This window comes from Haliotis asinina, chromosome 4 (assembly GCF_037392515.1).
Source record: "Haliotis asinina isolate JCU_RB_2024 chromosome 4, JCU_Hal_asi_v2, whole genome shotgun sequence".
NCBI classification, from domain to species: Eukaryota; Metazoa; Mollusca; class Gastropoda; order Lepetellida; family Haliotidae; genus Haliotis; species Haliotis asinina.
The window spans coordinates 74,267,883-74,284,900 of NC_090283.1; the positions used below are offsets into that span (position 1 = coordinate 74,267,883).

Sequence of the window (17,018 nt, forward strand, 5' to 3'; positions counted from 1 at the left end):
TACTATGTCCTTGTACCATATTAGGTTATACCTAGACGACCGAGGTGCCTGGACAGGGGTTACACACTACAACTGTCCGTGGTCACGAGGGCTCCATTCCCAGAAAGCCATGTTATGTTGGACTTCCCTGTGAAGAACGTGGTCAGTAGATATAGGGGGTGTATTTTGCTTGTCCAAATGTTCCGAGTAACGGGGAAAGTATAACCCTCCGCATTCATGGTGAAGTGTAAGAATGAGTTGCGGGTGCTGTCCACACCCAATGATACCCCAGTTACCGTAGAAAGGCAGTTGTTGTGTCAGCTGAGGTCGTGTAGAAGTGAGATCGTCTTTGAACGTATATTTGTAAACATGGACTAGCTCTATGCTAAAGGTTGAAAAGAAGAGAAATGTTGTTATGGTGTGAACAGCAATTTCATCGATGTTTTCGATCCAGTTAAGAGACACAACCTTGTACATGTAGTTCAATGCCTTGGTTTCCAACTGTTTCAGGCTTCTGTTGCCGTCGAATGAGTTAGTCTTGTGGTGTTTTAGGTCAGGCTGAGAACCACATCTAGTACATGTTGCATAATGAGTCAGCATCGTCATTTTTCATGTCAGGTTGAGAGACACGACTTGTGCATGTTGCATAATGAATCAGTCTTGTCATGTTTCAGGTCAAGTTGATGGGAACAACTTGTACATGTTGTCTAATGAGTTACTCTTGTAGTGTTTCAGATTAGATAGAAAGGCACAACCTGTACATGTTGTATCATTAGTTAGTCTTGTCATGTTTCAGGTGGAGTTGGGAGTCACAACTTGTACATGTTGTATAATGAGTTATTGTTCTTCTTTTTGAGGTTGGCTTGAAAGGCACAACCTGTACATGTTGTAAAATCAGTTAGATCCAGTTAAGAGACACAACCTTGTACATGTAGTTCAATCCCTTGGTTTCTATCTGTTTCAGGCTTCTGTTGCCGTCGAATGAGTTAGTCTTGTGGATTTTTAGGTCAGGCTGAGAACCACATCTCGTACATGTTGCATAATGAGTCAGCATCGTCATTTTTCATGTCAGGTTGAGAGACACGACTTGTGCATGTTGCATAATGAATCAGTCTTGTCATGTTTCAGGTCAAGTTGATGGGAACAACTTGTACATGTTGTCTAATGAGTTACTCTTGTAGTGTTTCAGATTAGATAGAAAGGCACAACCTGTACATGTTGTATTATTAGTTAGTCTTGTCATGTTTCAGGTGGAGTTGGGAGTCACAACTTGTACATGTTGTATAATGAGTTCTTCTTCTCATGTTTCAGGTTGGCTTGAAAGGCACAACCTGTTCATGTTGTAAAATCAGTTGGTCTTGTCACGCTTCAGGTCGGCTTGAGAGGCACAACTTGTACATGTTGAATGGTAAATTAGTCGTGTTACATTTCAGATAAGACTGAAAGCACAACCAGTACATGTTCCATATGTGTTGTTTAATGAGCTCGTGTTCTACTTTTTCATGTCAGAGCCCGTGAAGGTCCCGGGGTAGAATAGGCCTTCAGCAACCCATACTTGCCATAACAGGCGACTATGCTTGTCGTAAGAGGCGACTAATGGGATCGGATGGTCAAGCTCGCTGACTTGGTAGACACATGTCATCGGTTCCAGACTGTGCAAGTCGATGCGCATGTTGTTGATCACTGGATTGTCGGGTCTAGACTCGATTATTTACACACCGCCGCCATATAGCGGGAATATGGCTGAGTGTGGCGTAAAACTAAACTCGCTCACTCACACGTTCATGTCACATTGAGAAACACAACTTTCTTTAATACTGAGTTGGGTTTTTCTTAACATTTTAGGCCCTTTTGGGACACCAGACTACCTACCACAAAGAATGTTTTTAAATATTCCAGTTCAAGTAGAAACGCTTTACTGAAGAAATAAAGATTCCTAAGACATAATCCTTCTGAAGTTTAGGCTGGAAACAGCTGTAATTCTATAGTTACAGTGACTGAGAATGTGCTATGTCCTTGTACCATATTAGGTTATACCTAAACGACCGAGGTGCCTGGACAGGGGTTACACACTACAACTGTCCGTGGTCACGAGGGCTCCATTCCCAGAAAGCCATGTTATGTTGGACTTCCCTGTGAAGAACGTGGTCAGTAGATATAGGGGGTGTATTTGGCTTGTCCAAATGTTCCGAGTAACGGGGAAAGTATAACCCTCCGCATTCATGGTGAAGTGTAAGAATGAGTTGCGGGTGCTGTCCACACCCAATGATACCCCAGTTACCGTAGAAAGACAGTTGTTGTGTCAGCTGAGGTCGTGTAGAAGTGAGATCGTCTTTGAACGTATATTTGTAAACATGGACTAGCTCTATGCTAAAGGTAGAAAAGAAGAGAAATGTTGTTTTGGTGTGAACAGCAATTTCATCGATGTTTTCGATCCAGTTAAGAGACACAACCTTGTACATGTAGTTCAATGCCTTGGTTTCCAACTGTTTCAGGCTTCTGTTGCCGTCGAATGAGTTAGTCTTGTGGTGTTTTAGGTCAGGCTGAGAACCACATCTAGTACATGTTGCATAATGAGTCAGCATCGTCATTTTTCATGTCAGGTTGAGAGACACGACTTGTGCATGTTGCATAATGAATCAGTCTTGTCATGTTTCAGGTCAAGTTGATGGGAACAACTTGTACATGTTGTCTAATGAGTTACTCTTGTAGTGTTTCAGATTAGATAGAAAGGCACAACCTGTACGTGTTGTATCATTAGTTAGTCTTGTCATGTTTCAGGTGGAGTTGGGAGTCACAACTTGTACATGTTGTATAATGAGTTATTGTTCTTCTTTTTGAGGTTGGCTTGAAAGGCACAACCTGTACATGTTGTAAAATCAGTTAGATCCAGTTAAGAGACACAACCTTGTACATGTAGTTCAATCCCTTGGTTTCTATCTGTTTCGGGCTTCTGTTGCCGTCGAATGAGTTAGTCTTGTGGATTTTTAGGTCAGGCTGAGAACCACATCTCGTACATGTTGCATAATGAGTCAGCATCGTCATTTTTCATGTCAGGTTGAGAGACACGACTTGTGCATGTTGCATAATGAATCAGTCTTGTCATGTTTCAGGTCAAGTTCATGGGAACAACTTGTACATGTTGTCTAATGAGTTACTCTTGTAGTGTTTCAGATTAGATAGAAAGGCACAACCTGTACATGTTGTATTATTAGTTAGTCTTGTCATGTTTCAGGTGGAGTTGGGAGTCACAACTTGTATAATGAGTTATTCTACTCATGTTTCAGGTTGGCTTGAAAGGCACAACCTGTACATGTTGTAAAATCAGTTGGTCTTGTCACGCTTCAGGTCGGCTTGAGAGGCACAACTTGTACATGTTGAATGGTAAATTAGTCGTGTTACATTTCAGATAAGACTGAAAGCACAACCAGTACATGTTCCATATGTGTTGTTTAATGAGCTCGTGTTCTACTTTTTCATGTCAGAGCCCGTGAAGGTCCCGGGGTAGAATAGGCCTTCAGCAACCCATACTTGCCATAACAGGCGACTATGCTTGTCGTAAGAGGCGACTAATGGGATCGGATGGTCAAGCTCGCTGACTTGGTAGACACATGTCATCGGTTCCAGACTGTGCAGGTCGATGCGCATGTTGTTGATCACTGGATTGTCGGGTCTAGACTCGATTATTTACAGACCGCCGCCATATAGCGGGAATATGGCTGAGTGTGGCGTAAAACTAAACTCGCGTAAAACTTGTGAATATATACCTCTGAATGACTTTGCTTAACCAGTCACAATCCAGTATTTACTGAAGTCATGGTAGAATATTTATTTGTCCTCACAGACATCGCAAATACACATGGTCATCTTGTCATAACATTTTGAAACATACAAAAGTTGTCAGGTGAGGGACACAAGTCCCTGATTAGATCCTCACTGTTTTGATTCGATTCTATTAACTATCAGGAGTGTTCAGTTGAAACTGGGAGTACATACTGATTAGATAAACACACTAGTGACACCTACAACTAGATTATCCTTAATAAGCTTTCACTGCCGCTACCTTTGATTCATGCTGCAGCGCATGTGTAGGCAAGTGGAGACAGTCACAATTCAGATGGATACTTGTCCAAGAAAGGTAGGTGCATATCATCTTTCAGTGCAAATATCGAGTTAAAATATTATTTTATTTGTTGGGACCATGAAATCAGATCAAGATATCCAAAATATCAAGACATAGAGTTAAAAGAGTTCAAATAATAATAAATAATGAAGGATTTTCCCAGGAACAAGAAATAATATCAAGACAACAGAGATATCGACTTATCAGAGTTCAACAAAATGGTGTTCAACTGTATAACTAAAAACACACATAACGAGTACATGTACACATTTATTCAGTGATGAGATATTATATCATACCAACAAGATCTCAGAAAAACAGGACATCTCATTGTATGAATCTGAGGAGGATTAAGTCTATCCAATGACAAACATATGAACAGACGGCACATATTCCATGATCATATGATGTTTGACTTTGTCACATAGCTTGAATTTGTACGCTTTCAGTTAACAAACACACATCAACAGTGGGGTGTTGATGTGACATTGTCAGTTTTAGTCAGGTAGTGCTGATTTTACTTATCCCCTGGTAATATGACACTTGTCAAGTTTTAGCTTGGTCATGTTGACCTTCCCTATCCCCATGTTATATGACATTGTCAGTTTCAGCCAGGTCATGCTGATTTTACATATCCCCAGTTAATATGACAGGTCAGTTTTAGTCAGGTCATGCTGACCTTACTTATCCCCAGGTAATGAGACATTGTCAGTTTCAGGCAGGTCAAGCTGGCCTTACTTATCCCCAGTTATGGCATAACAGATATTGTCAAGTATTGCCAATGTGAAGGTGCTGGATTCTGGCAATCCATTTCAGCTGACTTGGTATTCATTTTACTATGAATCCCTGCATTGTGTCAGCATAGAAAACACGACAAGACATTTTGACTAAACACCTAAATATTTCATAGATTGTTACCAAAGAGATGTCAGAACTAAATATGTATCCAAGTTACAGCACTGTGACATCCAGAATCCCATGTAACATTCTTCACCATTCTGCCTACATAAAGAGGGTTAGCACCCTCCCGTGAAAACTTATCCATCGTATGCGAGGTAAAGTCTTGTTGGCAAAAAGACGGCCTTGTAGAATTTGCAAACCACATTTTCCTGGTCTGTGTCTTGCCTTGAAATGTTGTTTCCCAAAAATCTGTTGTTCCGAGGCTATTTGTGATGGCAGATCTGCTCCATGACTGTACTAAACAATGCCATCAGCTGAAGATACTCATCTGCGCCATCCATCAAACACTTGTCTACTATCTGAAAACAAATAATTTCAAAAAAAATTTTAATTATACAGCCTATATTTCAGGAGTTCTTCAGTCAAGGAACTGGTCCTTTATTGTGAGGGGAGCTGTCTAGATAAGTTTGTGTCATCTGTAGGTGAGTTTAGTTTTATGCCAAACTCAGCAATATATCAGCACATGTCAACTGTCTTAAAATAATCAAGTCAGGGCCAGACAATCCAGTTATCAAACACTATCAGCATCGATCTATGCAACTAGGATACGATGACATGGGTCAAGTAAGTGAGCTGGATCATCTGATCTTTTAACTCATTAAGGCCGAGAGCCGCATATATGCGGCAAATTAATTAGCTTCTCACAGCGAAATCCGCTTATTGGGGGTAATATAAAGCACCTCTTATTCAGCGAGAGCAGCATATTGGGGGTTATGTAAAGCACCTCTCATTCAGCGAGAGCCGAGTATTGGCTGTTTTACATTTTAAATTCGTACTGTACCTATAATTTCAATCAATTTAGCAGTAATAATCAAAGATTAGCCTTTCTTACGAGAGAGATTTCTTTCTGTGTTAATCAGAAGAACTATTAATGTGTTTTGATAACAATTGCTTGCAATGTCGGGGGCTTATACAGGCAAATGAACACATGTCTGCGAGAAAAGGGATTATGAGATGTTGTTACAGGAGGTACGTGTTTGTTACTCGTCATTGGGAGTGAATACTAAGATACTATGTTTGCACATTGATTGAATTAACGGTGACAAGGTTACGAAACCTTCTTCTAAATTAAATCATTCATTCATTCATTGTAATAGTTCATATAATGAAGCGTATTTGAAATAAACCAAGTTACTAATTTAGACCTAATTCATTTGCGACTATTGATTTTTAAAGTTGACAATAATACATAATCGAATATGAAGTGATAACTCTTGCATCTACTCATAATATACACGAATAGTACACATAAACCATACAAAGGAAACTGGGGTATTTTGATCAAGCTGTTTCATGCTTATTTGAAATGTGATTTTTCAATGCAATTTACATAAGCATTGTGTAAGAAACGTTTGTATTTGATCTCTGTAATTATCTTATCCTGTGTAATGATCACGTGTATCAGATCCATTGTCAATAAAAGGAGGAGAATATATCAGTTACGGAATTGATGCGTATAATCATTCAATCAGACAACACTAAATATATGAACACCTCTTTCAACCTCAAAATAACAGTGCTAGCCTCTGGTCGAATGCATGTCCAGGTAAACTTTTGTCCGGTGACAAGTGTAAAACAAACTTATGTGCCGTTACATCATTGGACAACCTGTTTTGTAGAGTCACGCCCATTGCCAATCTTCTGAACCTCGTTTGCTTTCAAATCAAACATAAGTATGCCCATCTTCATAAATATTTGGGGAGATTCAACTACAAGTGTATACATCACAATAAATCAGTATCGTGTTACTTTTTTGAATTCTATAATACATGTACTTGAATTATGATATTTATTCATAACAATGTACAGATTATATTGAAATGTTCAGCAAGCCATTATGTTTGATGTACAAGTAGTGTGTGCAAAAAGTATACGCAAATAAATACTATCTCTACTCAATGATTGGATTGTGTTATCCGGGGTAAAAATAATAGGGTTGTAGCGCGTTGAGCACTTAGAAAAAAAATAAACTCGTCAAAGTGCTTGTTAGTCCTACGTGTACATTTCAGGCATCCTTACGATTATGTATGTTCACGATACACAAAGTTTTTCATGAAAGCCAGAGTTGATAAAGCCGAAATCTAGCATATCGATTGGTCAACGATCTAACCAATAGTCAATCTGTATCCAAGCTGTCTAGTGACCGAACGTACTCTTCAGAAATTTAGCCCACGCCCCATCACCTGTCATTTCCAATGTCACAGGTATCTCATGATACGATTGGTCATAGATAACAAATCAGGGACTATATTGAACAGTTAAGATACAAAACATCCTATTTGGGAACTTTGATGACGCCCATCCCATGACCCTTTGTCTTATGTATGTGCAAGGAATAGCATTATACAATATGTATGCATGTATGTTTGTATATTTTCTGCGTTAAATCTAGATGAACCAAAGCGAAAAACTGTGAATCTGTTATGTGTAAGTCACAGACTAGCTTATTAGTATTTTCCTTAAAATATTCAGTATACACTGGCAATGTATCAGCAAAAATGCTTCTTTCATAGATTATTATGCATGTGCGTAAATTCGTCTTTACTGCCATTGACATAGATGTTTTGAACAATTTAATCTCTCACAATGATATGAGAAGGACATCATTTGGTTTAAGTATGTCTTACATACAATGAAACGGACTGGCAAACGTTGAGACATCAAATGCAGATGTTCAAGCTGTGATGAGTTTTTGTGCGTTGACTGTTTTGAGGCCTACCATAAAGACTTGTTCCAAAGACGATAACGCTTTATGCACTAGTTGTGTTGTACAAATGGTGCCGTATACCATTCTTGTCAGTTGTTGGGCACAATGTGTGAAGCCCGCGCGATACTGCTGGAATATAGCTAAAATCGCTGTAAAACTAAATTCACTCATTCTCTTCAATTGTTGCATTTCAGTCGTTATTGTTTTACATTTCCAAAATACTAAGACATGTGTGTTTACCATCTGAGAACGAATACACTCATCATAGTGTCAGTCTACTCCCATATGTCTTATGTGTTTCTTTCATACATCATTTCAGTAACTGATGTTATGTTTACAATTCACAAATTGTTGCATGATAGTTGATACAGCCGAAACACAACATAGTCATTGGTCAACGATAAAGCCAATAATCAATCTCTACCCTATCACTTTGAGTGTCCAAACATGCTCTTCAGAAATTTAGGCCACGCCCCATCACCTTGCCCTTCCTATGTGACAGGTTCTCACGATACGATTGGTCAATGTATCAGCCAATATAATGAGTAACTGAGATATAATGCGTTACATTCGGGATATTTTATCCCTTCACATGACGAGGAGCTTTGTTTAGCATCGAGTAATGATAAATGTATCATGCAGTATGTATGTGTATGAATGGTGATGTATGTTTGCAGCGTTAAGTTAAGATGAACAAAGTGACAAACTATAAATCTCTATATGTTCCATGTTACTTACACACCTATTGATACTTTCCTTGAAATAGTCAGTCAGCATGAGCAATGTATTGGCAAAAACCTAGACGATTATAATGCAAGCCCCCCTCTTTTTAAACTCTATTACAAATAACATATTATAATTCAGTCCATACGATGAGAGAGACAGGAGGAATTTGTATATTTGTTCATCTCGTACGTACTAAGACCGCGTAGGTGTTGATAAAAATACAGCACACACTGGCAAAGGGGTATGAGAGATACAGGTAATAAATTACATGAAATGCTGTAATATATGTATTCACATCGGCCTCTTTCCCATTTACATCTTTACGACACAATTAAATAATCAGCACTTGTTTGTGAGACTAGACAGTTTCCTGTCATATCCGAGACCTGCCAGGGAAATCAGGCATGATTAGCACTAATTAGCCTCGTCGCAGCAATCAGGCAGTCAGCGAGGGGTGCCAGGTGTTGGGCAGTGGAGCGGCTCCAGGGCTTAATGAGTCACATAAGCGGCACATAAGTCACTGCTAACATACATGGACTACTGAAGATTATAGCTAAAATGGATAGAATTATCATTAAAACGGCCGCACGTTATCAGAAATGAGCGGTCCACTGTAACTTGATAACGCCCGCAAAATGCTTGACGACGGGCCATTATCAAGCCCGTTGTTACGTGACGTCATAAGTAGCTCAGCTGTTGAAGTTCAATCACCTACGGCTCGAATGAACTTGGGTTCATTATTGACCATATATCTGGCTCACATTCGTCACATGTGCCTGTGCCATTATGCACTACCCTGCTTGTGCCATCCATAACGATTGTGCCATAAATGACAACATACAGCAATGAAAACATCGACTTGAAGTCTAACGTTGTTGATCACTGAAAACAATGGCAGCTGGTAGTGTGAGCAAAGGTCAAGGTCGAATGTCGTCACACTCAATAGTGATGTCATTTGTGCTGTTCTATGACGTGTCTATATTTGTAAAATGTGTGTCAGTGACCTCAGTCGTTTTGTTGTTGGCAGTTAATGCTTCTAAACCGATGCCGCTGTTATTATTCTTACCTTATTACAAATTCTATTCATTTTAGCTATAATAACGGTAACGCTATTTTTCAGGGCATTATCATTTGAAGAAGCCCTCGGTCTTTTCAACTGCCCTCCTTCGTCGGGCAGTTAATGAAAGACCTCAGGCTTCTGCAAATGATAATGCCCTGAAAAATAGCGTTACCCTTATACCAGTTCGAACCCTGATCTTCACGGGTCCATCTGTGGAAAGACACCAAACATTTGTCAAAAGGCATTAGTGAAAAGAGGCCTCAGCTAAGGAACATATTATGGCCTAGACTAGTTTTTAAAGAAGAGTCATCAAAAGATGACATATCCCCCGGCCCCCACATGTTAGAAAGGACAAGTCATATGACAGTTACTTATTGTTTTTTTTAGACTAAGTTTGAATTGTTTCCATGGAAATCATGAAAAATATAAATGCCATATATCTGTAATCAGCAAAGTCACCATTTCAAGATCTGTCTCACATATCTGCCAAGATCTGTTGAAAGATATCAAATGGTTTTCCTGTTGTGATCCAGGAACGAAGCCCATCCCTCCATTTTGAGACTAAGTGCAAAATGTTTCCATGAAAACTGAGCAAAATAAGAAATCACAAAAACCTGTAAATACCCAAAGGCACCACTTCAGCTTCTGACTGATATATCTACCAAGTTTTGCAGAAAAATATTGAACGGCTTTCGAGTTCTGCTCCGGAAACGAAACACACCTCTCACTTTTGAAATTAAGTCCGAAACATGTCCATGGAAACGAAGAAAAAAATAAATCACAAAAACCTGTACATAGCAAAAGGCACCACTTTAGGTTCTGATTGATATATCTACCAAGTTTTGCAGAAAAATATTGAATGGTCTTTGAGTTCTGCTCCGGAAACGAAACACACCTCTCACTTTTGAAATTAAGTCCAAAACGTTTCCATGGAAACCGAGAAGATAATAAATCGCAAAAACTTGTACATAGCAAAAGGCACCACTTTAGGTTCTGATTGATATATCTACCAAGTTTTGCAGAAAAATATTCAACGGTTTTTGAGTTCTGCTCCGGAAACGAAGCTCACCCTACCATAAGACTAACACCAAAATGTTCCATGGAAAAACGAAAACAATATAAATGCCAAAATCTGTACATAGCAAAAGGCACAACCATAGGCTGAGATTACTCTATCTATCAAGTTTGGTAAAAAAAATATTGAATGGTTTCTGAGTTATGCTCCGGAAACCAAATGATTACAGACGGACGGATTAACAGACGAGGCGTCAACTATATCCCCCTGCAATTACATGCCGGGGGGATAATGATGTGTGAATTAAGGTCAAGAAAATATGTAACTTGGAAAATATTTCCTGATTGTTAAACTGGGATTCCCCAGCATTATATATTTTTAAGGTGCAAGGGACTCACAACGTAATGTTAAATGCCAGTCTGGACTGATGATGGGATATATATTTTGTACTTCAATGACTTCCAGGAATATGTTTACAAGAGTCATCAGGGGATGACATATCCCCGAGCCCCCACATATTTGAAAGGATAAATCATCCGACAGTTACTTATTGTGTTTTTAGACAAAGTCTGAATTGTTTCCATGGAATTCATGAAAAATATAAATGCCATATATCTGTAATGAGAAAAAGTCCTCATTTCAAGACCTGTCTCATAATCTGCCCAGGTCTTTTGAAAGATATGAAATGGTTTTCAAGTTGTGCTCCAGAAATGAAGTCAGCAACATGTTCATGGAACCGAGAAAATAATAAATCAGAACAAGAGTCATCAGAAGATGACATATCACCCCGGCCCCCACATATTTGAAAGGACAAATAATCTGAGAGTTACTCATTGTTTTTTTCAGACTAAGTTTGAATTGTTTCCATGGAATTCATGAAAATAATAAAAGCCATACATCTGTAACCAGCAAAGTCACAATTTCAAGATCTGTCTCATATATCTTTTGAAAGATATGAAATGGTTTTCGAGTTGTGCTCTTGGAACGAAGTCCATCCCTCCATTTTGAGCCTAAGTCCGAAACGTTTCCATGGAAACCAAGAAAATAATACATCACAAAAACCTTTAAAAACCAAAAGGCACCACTTTGAGGTCTGCCACACATATCTAGAAAGTTTTACTGACAGATATTAAGAAGTTTTTGAGTTCTGCTCTGGAAATGAAACACACCTCTCACTTTTCAGACTAGGTTTCCATGGAAATCGAAAAATAATAAATCACAAGATCCTGTACATAGCAAAAGGCACCACTTTAGGTTCTGATTGATATATCTACCAAGTTTTGCAGAAAAACATTGAATGGTTTTTCTGTTCTGCTCCGGAAACGAAGTCCATCCCTCCATTAGACTAACACCAAAATGTTCCATGGAAAAACAAAAAAAATATAAATGCCAAAACTCTGTAAATAGCAAAATGATGCACACGGCTTACGTACAACCATGACAACGGTGAGTAAACAGCCGCTGAAAATGGTGTTTTGGGCAATATTCAAGGATGTCATCTTGCGGAAATATTAGCTAATGGTAACCATGTCAACAGAAACCCCAAAGCGTATATACTGCAGGTCAAATAAGTGTGTTATATGTGGATTTGTTTGTGGAGAGATCTGTGTCAGTGACCTGAATGTTTTGAAAGTTCATCCGATCCCTAAATAGTAGCTGTTGTCTGATTGGTTAAATCTATTTAACCGTCTCGCGTTTGATTGGATGGTCATTGGTCACTCAAAGGTTACCTGAGGCGACCTTCTACTAGGTTTTGTTAGACTCAGTGGTGGAGTGTAACGAAATACACTAAAACTAAGTTTACTTAGACTGCCCACATTACATGCCGGAGGGATAAAAAAAAAAAGGTAACCCAGAAATTCACATGACCAGTTTAAAATGTATTGTACAAATTCTGTCATGTTTAAAGCACATACCGCCATTTTTTCACATATGGCCGACTTCTGATGATCGCTGAGCTCCCCAAGAGTGACGACCTCATCATGCAGCTGCGTCAACACCTGTGTCGCGGAGTACCCTTCACTGATAATGTGCTGTAATCAGAGCCACTGCATCAACAAACACTGTAGGTGAGTAATGAGCTACACTTATCAAAAGGTCAGCTCCTCTGGCCACCAAAACAACTTGTCTTTCTTTCTGACTGACCAATTCTATCAGGAGATACATATCCTTTACCTTGTCTCTTACTAAAATAATTACACTAGCCAAATTCTATTGCTTTTATTGCAATATTCAATAAAGTGAGTGAGTTTAATTTTACACCGCAATATTCTGGCAATATAGCGATATTCGAGCTATGTGGCGGCAGTCTGTATATAATAGAGTCTGGACCGGACAATCCAGTGATCAATAACATGAGCATCGATCTGCGCAATTGGGAACCGATGACATGTGTCAGCGAGCCTGACTACCTGTTCCCATTAGTCGCCCTTTATGACAAGCATAGTAACAGCCAGGTGAGCGAGAGGCACGTGCAATGTTGGTTTCATTGGTAGGGGATGGTAGCAAAAGTCATCACACTGTGCTTCTAAATCACTGACTCAAATGGACTGTAACCTCAGCACCACTTGCATGGCCAGACAAATGGCCAGAGCTAGCAGAAACCATACTATACTAGCAATTTACATGTAACAATACCATCGTACAAGCACTTATAACTTCAAGGAATGAGCATTACAGTACTTTGTAGTCACGTAAAAATATGTCTGTTTCTCATCAGTTTTGACAATAACCAAAAACTGCAGTACTAATTTGAACACCCTCTGTTGTCAAATGTGTTGGTGGACTTGGCAGATCATTCTTACCTTGACAGTTTTATCCAGCTTGTCGTAGGAGTCAGAATGACACGTCTTCAGAACCTTCTGCATCAGCTTCTCTGGACAAACCTGAAGCAGGTGAAGTTTAAAAAGCCTGATATATTTAGTTTTAACAAGACGAAAATGATGCATCGAGAAACTCAAATGTAGAATCGTCCAACATGTAAATCTCATTGTCAGTGTGGTAAAGTATCAAAACCTGAAACAGTTATAGGTCAGAAACAGCGAGGTAGCAGTCATTCGAGACCTGGAACATTGGCAGGGTGTGATTCTTTGATCATTAGTGATTTAAGGCTAAACTCAGCAATATTTGAGCAACATGATGACCACAAATTAACTGAACCAGACCATTCAGTGATTAGTTATCATGAGCACTCATTCATGTCATCAGGGTATGCAACCTTTGACCTAAGGTGATCGTAACTACCATACATAACAACCATTACAAAGTTAAGATTGTTTTGGAGATGGACTCCAAGACTCATATAGTCTCTGAAAAGGTCAGGTTGGTGAACTTACACCTGCTATCTCCCACACAACTTCTTCAGTTATAGCTTCCTCCCCTTTCAGCCTGGATGAACTCTGTAGATACGTGATGGCTTTCCGCAGGTCACCTTCCGAAGTCTCCATCAGGGCTTTGATGGCCTGCATGACATGACATATCATTTGGTTATTGTTTTGTACAAGTCATCAACTGTCAAGCTTTTTATCAACGATGCCTGCAATTTATCAAAACAGACTGAACCAGTGGATGATACTGTAAAACGAGGATTTGAAGTTTGATGATAGCTATCCCTAAATGTTATTGGTGTCTCTGTATTGTTTAAAACTTCCAAAAAAAAAAAAAAAAATGATTTCCAAGATTTAATGATGATTTGAGACATGCTGTTAGTCTAGAATTTAAAGCTTCTTGTTTTACCGTATGTGAAATGATGAAATAAGTAAAACACATTCACCATAAGACATCGTATCAATAATCTTTGTTTACATTTAAACTCTCCAGACTCCAAAAGAAGCTGTCGAATATGGTAGTGTCAACTTCAATTTCAAATGACTGAAAAAGCAACATGTGAACCTAGTGTCTTATTCATCTTATTTAATCCCATGAATGCTGAACACGCAACTCTTCATAGTAAGGTGACCTGTAGATCCCCGCTGAATGCAGAGACTTGGAGGAGCCCTCTGTACATCTACAATACTGCATCAATAACATACCTTTTCATCACAATTCACGTTTTCTTTCTCACAGATTAGTTTAAGTCTTTTTGTTAAGATTTCCTCCGACAGGGGTTTAAAGCGGAACTTGGCGCATCGTGATGTGATAGGTTCGATGATTCGACTGACGTAGTTACAGATGAGGCAGAAACGTGTGGTCCTTGATTCTTTCTCCATTGTACGTCTCAATGCAGCCTTCAAACATAATAATCAACTTAATAAAATGTAGCTTATCACCTTCAATAATTCAGTATTCATAAATCCTGTGTTTCACCATAAAATCTTCAGATTTTCAACAAATGTTCTCTTCACTGTCAACTATTCATAATCAGTTGTGAAAGTAACAGTGTCTGGCTAATTTTATCAGGCCCATACTTTGGACAAGAAACCATCATTTTCTTTCTATGTGGCTGCGTCAAACATGAAAACAATGTTAGATGTTGACCACCTGATCATGTTGGCTGCCTCCTACAACAAGCATGGGTAGAGTGAGTGAGTGAGTGAGTGAGTGAGTGAGTGAGTGAGTGAGTGAGTGAGTGAGTGAGTGAGTGAGTGAGTGAGTGAGTGAGTGAGTGAGTGAGTGAGTGAGTGAGTGAGTGAGTATGATTTTACGTTGCTTTTGGCTAGTGTAACGTGAACACTTTGTTGTGACTGGTACAGCTGTTCTCACCTGTGCTGCAGCAGTCATGGAGTCAGCCTCGTCCAGAATAACAATCTTAAATGGTGGACATGGCTTCCCACTGAAAAACAGAACCATGTGACATTAAACATAAATGTCAGATGTTTGAGGGGAGATGAAATAGGTTCATGTAGTGTTCGAGATATTTGTACTGGGTCTAGACTTATGCTAAACGGCATAAGCATACTGTTAAGAAAGCATGGGGTCTGGGTCAACTTACTCAGATCGGGATCCCCCTGCTGTCAACATAGCAAAGGATTTCACCTTCTCTCTCACAACATCAATTCCACGTTCATCTGAAGCGTTCAACTCCAACACGCGACTACGGAATATTTCTGGTCTGGAAAATAACCCAAAACAAGGCATTATAGTGAGTTAGTTCATTTTTAATGTCACATTGTCAATATTTCAGCCATATTGTGATGAAAAACAAATCTGATGTCAATAACTGAATAAAGAATATGTCTATATTATAAAACCTGTTGTCAAAGGACAGTAAATCAACTAGATCATCACAGTTAAAATTCAAAACTAGCAACAAGACGTTAGAACAAACCAGACATCAGGTGAACATTGTTTAACAGCTCACTTAGCTCTCTTACTTTTATCTTTTAGCAATATCAACGCTTCTTTGTACAGTGTGTTAGGTACACGATAATCACAGTAGCCTTTGAACACTGAGTAGACTCACCCAAATAGGTCCCTGGCAGCTGCCAGTATAGTGGACGTTTTTCCTGTGCCGGGTGGGCCATAAAACAACAGGTTTGGCAGCTGTAACACAACATGTACATTACCATGGCAGCTTTTGTATAAAGAGTTACTCAGGTTTAAAAAGCTTTGATATGTATTTGAGTCGATGATTAGGTGAGTAGTTCTTATTCCTACTTAGTGAGCGTGTTAGTTGGTTTAAAATCAGCACTGAACACTATATATCTGAGAGGATGAAGAATTCAGTTTCATAACAGCCGTGAGTGGATCAGTTAGTTTGAATACAGATTTTGAGTCTTGAGCTTGCTTACAATTTTCATGTGCTAACCGATTCCCTCGAAATGTTAAGAATGTACGGGAAAATATATAAAGGAAGGAGGTTGGGATAGGAGCTTAAAGATACATTCTCAATGGTTTCAAAAACAGTTCATCAAATCACTGAATTATTTGATCATGACGGCAAATGAGTCTTGTTTTTTTTATGAATCCTCTTATTTGAGGCTGGTGGAATGAAAAAACTGCCACTGCTTTTAATGTTTTGAATAAATTTTCACATTTAAATATTAGGAGTTTCAACATATGTGAACAAAGTTTATAATCCAGGCACCACCGACAGAGCTAGAATTTTGCTGAGAGTGGTGTTAAACAATCAAAGCAAATCTGACCTGAACGAATCTCCACACTTACATCAGCCCCCTCCAGAGACTTGTTCAGCACAGCAACGACTTCATCTTGATGTGCAACGTCGTTTATACATCGTGGACGACTGCAAGCAGATCATATCTGTTAACTCAACAAAAACTTAAGGGAAAACTGATAATCTCAAACCACAAGCTTGATTATTTCTGCACACTTTTTGACATATCTTCACAAGGCCAGAACTAAAAGTGGCATGTTGTTTTTATACAAAATTAGATTCTGTACACCCAAACACTTTACATCTGCCTTGTCTTGGGCGATTATTCTTTTCCCTCCAGAAACAGTTCTACAATACTGATTGTCCCTTTAAAAGTTCACATTCACAGAACTA

At 39.0% G+C, this 17,018-nt stretch overlaps 1 protein-coding gene across 1 annotated transcript in view; it reads right to left on the minus strand.

The window, feature by feature from the left end:
- Positions 1–4,359: 4,359 nt before the first annotated feature.
- LOC137281859 (replication factor C subunit 4-like) overlaps positions 4,360–17,018 on the minus strand; it is a 30,671-nt gene continuing 18,012 nt past the window's right edge. Inside the window, exons 3-11 of the mRNA XM_067813515.1 lie at positions 16,676–16,754; positions 15,972–16,051; positions 15,501–15,620; positions 15,272–15,341; positions 14,602–14,796; positions 13,906–14,031; positions 13,375–13,455; positions 12,487–12,603; positions 4,360–5,361 (exon numbers count right to left, since the gene is read on the minus strand). Coding sequence (XP_067669616.1) covers positions 5,266–5,361; positions 12,487–12,603; positions 13,375–13,455; positions 13,906–14,031; positions 14,602–14,796; positions 15,272–15,341; positions 15,501–15,620; positions 15,972–16,051; positions 16,676–16,754 — 964 coding nt within the window. The 3' untranslated portion in view covers positions 4,360–5,265. The remainder of the gene's footprint in view (positions 5,362–12,486; positions 12,604–13,374; positions 13,456–13,905; positions 14,032–14,601; positions 14,797–15,271; positions 15,342–15,500; positions 15,621–15,971; positions 16,052–16,675; positions 16,755–17,018) is intronic.